The 9,823-nt window shown below is 47.3% G+C and overlaps 1 protein-coding gene across 1 annotated transcript; it reads right to left on the reverse strand.

The window, feature by feature from the left end:
• Positions 1–1,129: 1,129 nt before the first annotated feature.
• LOC132584507 (ribonuclease pancreatic-like) lies at positions 1,130–1,561 on the reverse strand. Its single transcript, XM_060256400.1, has one exon. It carries the CDS (start codon positions 1,559–1,561, stop codon positions 1,130–1,132), a length of 432 nt encoding a protein of 143 aa, XP_060112383.1.
• Positions 1,562–9,823: the final 8,262 nt, after the last annotated feature.

Here is a 9,823-nt window from a genome sequence, read left to right on the forward strand (position 1 = left end):
GATCTAACTCCTCACTGCAAAGGAGCTGCTTTTTTCCAGGGATCTGTTGTCGAGAGATCAGTTGTAATACTGAGTATTCTCCAGGACTCAGCTGGAGGCTGGCAACCCTGACACCACAGGGAGGCAGCTAGTGCATGGCAAGTAACAAGGACTGTGTCACTATGATTTTAAAAGCCACCCTAAGACATTTGACCCCTCTGATAAGCTCAATGTAAGCTCAAACTCGAGGTCAATACAGTCTGCAGTGTTTGAGAATTTTAGCTTCCGTTGACTGTGGGGCTTTTTTTTTTTTTTTTAGCAGGAACACACAGGGATGCAGTTCCGGCTGACTTGGCATCAGGGTGTGAGACTTAATATACAAGTGAGTTCCTGTTATCCTCTGGTCTGTTGGCTGAGATAGCAGCTCACACATGCAGAAGCATTACTTGGTTCTGGTTTTAATCAGCGGCTGAATGTGATCTTTAAGTAGAGTTGCCAACTACCAGGTGGGGGCAGGGGATTCCCCAGTTTAGAGGCCCCCCCCCCGCTTCAGGGTCATCAGAAAGCGGGGTGGGGGAGGGGAATGTGTGCTGGGCACTCCATTATTCTCTATGGAGATTGATTCCCATAGGGTATGATGGAGAATTGATCTGTGGGTCGGGGGGCTGTTTTTTGAGGTAGAGGCACCAAATTTGCTGCACAGTATCCAGTGCATCTCCTCAAAAGACCCTCCAGGTTTCAAAAAGATTGGACCAGGGGGATCTAATTCTATGAGCCCCAAAAGAAGGTGTCCTATCCTTTGTTATTTCCAAAGGAAGGAAGGAAGGCATTTAAAAGGTGCGAGGTCCCTTTAAGTGTGATGGCCAGAACTCCCTTTGGAGTTCAGTTATGCTTGTCACAACCTTGCTCCTGGCTCCACCCCAAAGTCCCCAGATATTTCTTGAATTGGACCTGGCAACTAAGCTCTCTTGCAGAGAACGACAATTCTCGGGATTTCCCTGGGGAGAAGGAACACTTGCTGAAGGAGTGTAAGGATGAACTAGGGATATGGCCCAGAGATCCATTGTTGAGAACGCAGCAAGCAAAGCAGAACAAGATGGCTGCCATTTCAGAATTTCATTCAACTTCTGACTTCATTAGACTTCTGGCCCTAGATGAGCCTCTCGAAGTGAACCGGCAGACTCCTGACACAGGCCACACGAATTCTCCTTTTCTCTCGTCTGCCGACATACCGGCAGCGAGGAAACCGGCCTCTATTACGGCAGGTGATGACACGGAGGCGCTTTCTGCTGTCGTAAAGATTACGAGTCACCCAGCGCCCTCCCCTATGGCAGACAGCCTGGATGGAGCTGGGCCTGCTGTAGATGAACGTGTTGGTGGGCTTGCAAGACCTTCTCATCATGCCTCTCCGCCTCATCATGAGGTTGCAGTAGGCGTTGAGGTTGGGGGCTCTGGTTCTCGGATGATCAATGTGCCTATTTCTGAAATCCCGGTAGGTGGCCCCTTCACTGGACTGCGCCAGGAAAGCTGCCAAGAGAACGGCCAAACGCAGCAGCAGCCAGAAGGAGATCTTGGGGGACATCCTGGTGAGGCGCTGGAGACTACAAAAGAAGAATGGCAATTTGAAGTCTGTTTCTCAGCCTCAAGGGCAGTGTTGGATTAAACCCTGTTGAGCCCCTAGGCAGTCAAAATCTTGGGAGCCTCCTTGCAAATTATCTCAGAGTGGGAGTGCCCACCCTGCTGCCTGCAGGCATCTTCTCAAAAGCCCCTTTGACAAAGCTGCATGGGAGGGGGGAGGCAGAGAGAGGCAAACCTGGCGATGACACCAGCAGCAGCCGCGGTTCACCTGGAGAAATTGGCCGCTTTGGAGGATGGACTCTATGCCAGGATGTCCTGTTGAGGTCTCCCCCTTTCTAACCTTATTCTGTCACCCTCTTTTTGCCCCATTTGCAGATTAGATCTGAAACAAAACATGAGGAGACTTGAATTTTCAAGACACTTTTAAAAATAGTTTCCACTTAAAAAATATCTCTGACTTTTAGTTTCGGAGTCGTTCTGTTCTCTCTGGGGTTTCTGGGGCTTTCCCCTCAGAATAACTGTGAGGACAGCCCATCCCTTCCTGCATGTTCTGTTGTGTGCATGCAGCATGGGAGGGAACCCCCACAGAGAGGGTTTTGAGCTCTCCCACCCTTGACTGGTGAGCATGGTTTCTAGTGGGCACCTAGAATTGTTTTGGCTTCTTTTGGTATCAGCTAGGGTTACCAAGTCCAAATCAAGAAATATCTGAGGACTTTGGGGGTGGAGCCAGGAGCAAGGGTGTGGCAAGCATGACTGAACTCCAAAGGGACCTCTGGGCATCACATTTAAAGGGACCACACACCTTTTAAATAGCTTCCCTACATTTGGAAATGATGAAAGATAGGAGCACCTACTTCTGGGGCTCATAGAATTAGACCCCCTGGTCCAATCTTTTTGAAACCTGAAGGGTCTTTTAAGAAGAGGCACTGGATGCTATGCTGCAAATTTGGTGCTTCTACCTCATAAAACAGCCCCCAGAGCCCCAGATACCCACAGATCGATTCTCCATTATGCCTTATGGGAATTGGTCTCCATAGGGAATAATGGAGTGCCCAGCAGACATTTCCCACCTCCCCTCCCACTTTCTGATGACCCTGAAGTGGAGGGAGGGTCTCCAAACTGGGGAATCCCCTGCCCCCAACTGGAGATTGGCAACCCTAGTCTCAGCAGGTCCTGCTGCGCATCGTCAGAGGCCCAGCTGCAAAGTTAGTCACCATTCAGCTCTGTTGGAACCAGTGGAATGAGTAGCTTCCCATGAGTTGCTTCCCATGAGTTTTGCTGGGCAGATTCTGCACCTTCTCTCAGGTCTACCCTCCACTGAATTGGACTTCTCCTGAGGTAAAGACCACCTCCTTATGAAGTGATGACTGCGCATTTACTCAGGAAGCAGGTCTGGGGTTGCCTTCTCTGGATTGGAAATGCCTGGAGATTGGTGGGGTGGAATCTGAGGCGGGTTGGGGAGGGGAGGGGCTTCAGTGGCATATAATACCATAGAGTCCACCTTCCAAAGCCACAATTTTCTCCAAGTGAACCGATCTGAATCACTTGGAGATCAGTTGCAATACCAAGATTTCTCTAGCCACCACCTGGATGTTGGCAACTCCACACTGACCACTGGCAGATAGGGTTGCCAAGTCCAATTCAAGAAATATCTGGGGACTTTGGGGGTGGAGCCAGGTTGTGACAAGCATAACTGAACTCCAAAGGGAGTTCTGGCCATCACATTTAAAGGGACCGCACACCTTTAAAATGTCTTCCTTTCATTGGAAATAATGAAGGATAGGGGCACCTTCTTCTGGGGCACATAGAGTTGGCCCCCCTGGTCCAATCATTTTGAAACTTGGAGAGTGTTTTGGGGAGAGGCACCAGATGCTACGCTGCAAATTTGGTGCATCTACCTCAAAAAACAGCCCCCCCGAGCCCCAGATACCCGTGGATCAATTCTCCATTATTTCCTATGGGAATGTCTCCATAGGGAATAATGGAGTTTCCAGCAGACATTTCCCTCCCCACTTTCTGATGACCCTGAAGTTGGGGAGGGCCTCCAAACCGGGGGATCCCCTGCGCCCACCTGGGGATAGGCAACCCTACTGGCAGGGGATGAAGAATAAGGTTGCCAGATCCAGGTTGGAAAATTTCTGGTGATTTAGGGACGGAGCCTGAGGAGGACAGAGACCTCAGTGGGGCACAATGCCACAGAGTTCACCCTCCAAAGTATCAGTTCTCTCCAGGGGAAATGACCTCTGAGATCTGGAGGTAGGGTTGCCAGGTCTGTGTTGGAAAATACCTGGAGACCTTGGGGGTGGATCCAGGAGACGGTGGGGTTTGGGGAAGGGAGGGGCCTCAGCATGGTGCAATGCCATAAAGTCCACCCTTCAGAGCAGCCATTTTCTCCAGGGGAGCTGATCTCTGCCAGCTGAAGATCAGCTGGAAAAGAGGGAGATCTCCAGGTCCCAGCTGGAGGCTGGCAACCCTAACTGGAGCTGAGCGGTCCTCAGGTCCCATCTGGACATTGGTATCCCTAATAGATCTCGGAGGATTGGCTATGTCAGGCGTATGTGGCCTAATATGCAAAGAAGTTTCTGCTACAAAAAAAGCCCTGGTGATCCCCCACCTGCTACCTAACATGGTATGGTCCAGACCTGCCGTTACTATCTCAGGGGATACTAAACCTGATTTTAGCTGGCTCAGGACCTCCCTAATCAAACACTGAAGATCAAATTCAGTACAAGTTAAATATGAAACACCATTGCTTATGGAAGAAGAAGAAGACTGCAGATTTATACCCCGCCTTTCTCTCTGAATCAGCAACTCAGAGTGGCTTACCATCTCCTATATCTTCTCCACCCACAACAGACGCCTTGTGAGGTGGGTGGGGCTGAGAGGGCTCTCACAGCAGCTGCCCTTTCAAGGACAACTCCTGCCATAGCTATGACTAACCCAAGACCATTCCAGCAGGTGCAGGTGGAGGAGTGGAGAATCAAACCTGGTTCTCCCAGATAAGAGTCCACACACTTAACCACTACACCAAACTGAACATTTGATGATTGGGCATCACAGGACACAAACTTGTCAACTTTCAGATATACTCAAAATTGTGACAGGACCTCTTGAACACTAAATATTATAACACAGCCACATGTTTTAAGTCTCAAAAACTTTTAAAATGACCGAATTGCATGGCCTCAATATGGTCCCAGTGTTCAGAACTGGGTTCCTTAATTTATTATAGTGAATGGTAACCCTTCATGAGAGCCAGTTCGGTGTAGTGGTTAAGTATGCAGACTCTTATCTGGGAGAACCGGGTTTGATTCCCCACTCCTCCACTTGCACCTGCTGAATGGCCTTGGGTCAGCCATAGCTCTGGCAGAGGTTGTCCTTGAAAGGGCAGCTGCTGTGAGAGCCCTCTCAGCCCCACCCACCTCACAGGGTGTCTGTTGTTGACTGAGAAGATATAGGAGATTGTGAGCCGCTCTAAGTCTCTGATTCAGAGAGAAGGGCAGGGTATAAATCTGCAATCTTCTTTTTCATTTATATGGGAGAGAACTAAGGGGTAAATGCAAGAGGAATTGGGAGTGGAACTGTGGCTCAGTGGCAGAGTATCTCCTTGGCATGCAGAAGGTCCCAGGTTCAATCCCTGGCATCTCTCGTTAGAAGGGTTGGCAATAGATGATGTGAAAGACCTCAGCCTGAGACCCTGGAGAGACACTGCCAGCCTGAGTAGACAATTCCGACCTTGAGGGACCAAGGGCCTGATTCAGTATAAGGCTGTTTCATGTTTCACCACTATGGTTAAGGCCACAGAGATCTCCAGAGAGTAAGTCCATCAATAGCTATTAGCGATGATGGCAAACTCCTCACAAGCCTTCTGAAGAAAGGGGATATGTTCCAGGTTCCTATAAGGTGTTTTGTTTTTGATGAGAATCTAATTACAGATTATGTAAAGGAAGCTTTGGAGATGTTCGTCTTAATACGATGTCTGTTTATATCCTGCCTTTCCACAATATACCTTACAAGGTGGCTGATGTAAATATATTAAAAATCAGATTAAAATACATGAACAATGCATTAAAATAGTGGAATCCAAACGAGCGCTAGCAAGAGAAAGTAAACTTGAGAGTGGACAGGAGGGCTCTTGAGCCCACTGCTGTTAAAAGCTCTTTCAAGATAAAGCAGTTTTCACTTGGTCCTTATAAGGACCCAGTGAAGGTCTGAAGCACATCTCGAAGAACACTGTTCCATGGTTTTGTGCCACCACTGCAAAGGCCCTGACTCTGGTACCCACTCCACCCGATCTCTGAAAACAAGGACACTTGAAGCAGGTTCATACAGGAGAAGTCAAACCCAGATCACAGACTCCTCTGACTTACCCAAGTTGCATACTGTGAGTGCTGGATACTCGCAGAGGCTGAGGGACGGATTCTGCAGACCCGTGTATCTTCCCCAACCTGCTCTCTGGAGTGTTATATAGACCTCAAATACTTCAGGGCAGGATCCAAAAAGGAGGAACATCCAGCCAGTTGCCACATATGGCATGCAAAGGAATGGTGCAAGGGATTTGGGGGGGGGGGGGTTTCTGCAGAGAATTACTCAACTGGCTACTTGATCCTCGAATGGCTACTGAATACATCCCTGGACTTAGAAAAAGCACCATTCAGGCAGAGGAAGGGAAGGAGGAAGCCAAGATTTCTGGACTCCTGTTCATGCTGCTCTTGGTACTTAAAGCAATGTTTATTGCTTCAAGCAGTGTTACTTACAGGACTTTTTTTGTAGCAGGAACTTCTTTGCTTATTAGGCCATGTCCCTGGAACGAGAGAATCCTTGCTGGGCAGAGCAGGGAGTAGACAAGGAAATGGGGTTGGGAGCGCTTCCCATTTGGGAGAGAGACCAGCTCCCACTGGCCTTGATTATTTCAACGTGAAACTTCCCTATTCAGACAACCAGCTCTTCTTCATTGAATAGAAATTGGCATGCTGCAAATCTCAAAGGCTGCCTTTTGAAAAGTTGCTAGCAGAGAGAAGGTGGTGTGCCCTTTGGCCCCATCCAGAATGGTCTTCTTCTCTCCTGGTCAACAGAGAGGCACCAAAATTCAAGCTCAGGTTGCTGTCCAAACCCCAATCCCAGCGATCTTCAAATTGACCAGGTATCTTCAACCTGCTGGGGGGAAGACAACACCACAGTGGCTCCGCTTGGGGGAGGGGAGAAGGGCCAACTCTTTTCTAAAGAGTCAACTTTTGTGTGCATCTGCATGCCTTGGGCCATGATATTTCACAAGGCCATTAATCCCACCCCCCCTAAAACCACAGCTTCACCCTAGTGATGAAAACCTTACGATCCGGCCTCCACTCTTTACTTCTTGATGGTTTACTCAGAAATTATGAGGAGAAATTATGGCACAGAGTGGTAAGCAGCAGTACTGCAGTACTGTGGTCTGAACTCTCTGCTCATGACCTGAGTTTGATTCCAACGGAAGCTGGATTCAGGTAGCCGGCCCAAGGTTGACTCATCCTTCCATCCTTCCGGGGTCGGTCAAATGAGTCCCCAGCTTGCTGGGGGGGAAAAGACTGGGGAAGGCAATGGCAAACTACCCTGTCAAAAGTCTGCTGTGAAAAAGTTGTGAAAGCAACATCACCCGAGAGTCGGAAATGACTGGTGTTTGCACAGGGGATCTTTCCTTTCCTAATCCCTTGGTTTCCTGTCAGTTATCCCCTGTTGTTCTGGGCCCCTGTGGAGAAATACCTGAGGAAATCACTTTTGCAAAATCCCTAAAAAGTGGAGAAACAATGTAGGAATTTACCTTTTCAATTGGGTTTTGAAATTGACACTGCAGCCACATGACCTATCAGTGACCACCCAGAGTACAAATTCCCTATTTGATGAAGGGGTTTTTGATTCTTAAAAGTTCACCCCCTGAAAATTTGGTGCTCCTCCTGGATGAATCAAGCAGATCCTCACAGCAACCCTCTGGAATAACTTTTCTGCTTCCCTTAAAACAGATATTTTCTCCTTTCTGTCTTGGGCAACCAAACCCTGTCACACAGGTATGTACAACGACACGATAAAACTTGGTAAATATTATTATGTTCTTGATCGATGCAGATGACACAACTCTTTCTTCTCAAGTGAGAAAGGCAGCACACTCATTTTAAGAGAACATAAGAGAAGCCACGTTGGATCAGGCCAATGTCCCATCCAGTCCAACACTCTGTGTCACATAAGAACATAAAAGAAGCCATGTTGGATCAGGCCAATGGCCCCTCCAGTACAACACTCTGTGTCACATAAGAGAAGCCATGTTGGATCAGGCCAATGGCCCATCCAGTCCAACACTCTGAGTCACATAAGAACATAAGAGAAGCCATGTTGGATCAGGCCAATGGCCCATTCAGTCCAACACTCTGTGTCACATAAGAACATAAGAGAAGCCATGTTGGATCAGGCCAGTGGCCCATCCAGTCCAACACTCTGTGTCACATAAGAACATAAGAGAAGCCATATTGGATCAGGCCAATGGCCCATCCAGTCCAACACTCTGTCTTAAAAGAACAAGATTTAGAGAAGTTTAAAAATGAGTGGGGAAAGTTTCAAAAGTATATTGAAAAACAATGGAATGTTAAAGGACATTTGGCAATCTTTGACAATGGTTAATCTCTAAAGAAACTTTATATGGATTATAGTAAAAAATGAGATTATTGGATTATATCTTTTTCGTTTCTTTGTGAATTACTAAAAAGGACTACTATGAAGTTGGACTACAAATATGGGTTTTTTTTCTTTTTAATGTTTTTTCTTCATGAAGAAAGATTCTTTAATAGACAGAATTTATTACCTTTTAACAAATTAAATAAAATAGCAATAGGGAATGGTTTGTAAAGGAGGTTGGCACTGCCGGGAGTCACCAAAAGGGGGGAGGAGTAGAGAAAATGTAATGTATGTGTATTAATTTTTAATAGCAGATGATAACATGATATTACAATATTTTACATTATAATAAATTGTTTTAAACAAAAAAATTAAAACCTGTCTGGCTGCAGAGTTCAAAGCAACCCAAGGCTGAATCATCAAAAGCAAAGGGTTTAACGTTAAGGAGCTTTTGATTGCGACCCTACAAAGGAGGCAATTTTCTACTTCATGCAGTTTGATGGCCATTAATAGAGTTGAAGTGGGAGTAACACCGGCATTAAAGAACTTTTTCTGCGTTTGGATGCCTGGGCCACTGAATAACCACAGTGGATGTGGGGAGAATCTTAATTTATGTTCTGAGACAGAGAAGAGCTTTTTTTGGAGGGATGGGGAACTAATGGTGCTCAGTTCATAATATGCGTGAGCATTTTAAGCTGGAGACAAATTCATATAATAGTGAACCAGGTAACGGATGCTTTGTGCCAAGACGAAGGCAACAATTTCTCTCCAGGCCAGTTTGGCCAGGGATCCTGGAGTTTTTTTTTGGGGGGGGGGGTTGCCATCTTCTGGGTATGCAGCAGGGGGTCACTGGGGGTGTGTGGAGGAAGGTATTTGTGAATTTCCTGTGTTGTCTAGAGGATTGGCCTAAATGCTCAAGGAGGTACCTTTCTACTCTATGATTCTGTCATACTGCCAGTGCCCTTTTGCTCAGTTATCTGTTGGAAAACAAGCTGCCTTTTAGGCTGTGGACCACTTACCTGTCTTTGTCTGCAAATCTTATCCTGTTCTCTGCTCAGTTTCCAGTCTCATGTTTCTTCTGTTGCTCCGTGTGAAGACCAAGATCAGCCTGGCTTCTGACACTATATATCGAGCCAGTTTTGGTGTAGTGGTTAAGAAGAAGATATTGGACATATCCTGCCCTCCACTTCGAATCAGAGGAGCTCACAATCTCTTTTATCTTCCTCCGCCACAACAGACACCCTGCGAGGTGGTTGGGCCGAGAGGACTCTCACAGCAGCTGCCCTTTCAAAGACAACTCCTGAAAGAGCTATGGCTGACCCAAGGCCATTCCAGCAGGTGCAAGTGGAGGAGTGGGGAATCAAACCCGGTTCTCCCAGATAAGAGTCTGCACACTTCACCACTGCACCAGACTGGCTGCTCAGACTCTTATCTGGAAGAACCAGCTTTGATTCCCCACTTCGCCACTTGCAGCTGCTGGAATGGCCTTGGGTCAGCCAAAGTTCAGGCATGTTTCTGGGCAGCAACTGCTTTTCAGCCTGAGATAGATTTTTCTTCACCTTCTGGGCACTCCGGAAAAGAAAGAGGGAGGGCAGAAAGGAAGCCATGTGATGCTCCGAAAGGA

Source organism: Heteronotia binoei, chromosome 15 (genome assembly GCF_032191835.1).
Source record: "Heteronotia binoei isolate CCM8104 ecotype False Entrance Well chromosome 15, APGP_CSIRO_Hbin_v1, whole genome shotgun sequence".
Classification (NCBI taxonomy): Eukaryota; Metazoa; Chordata; class Lepidosauria; order Squamata; family Gekkonidae; genus Heteronotia; species Heteronotia binoei.

Coding starts and splice junctions, on each gene's coding strand:
- LOC132584507 (XM_060256400.1), bottom strand. CDS start 1,561: ATGTCCCCCAAGATCTCCTTCTGGCTGCTGCTGCGTTTGGCCGTTCTC.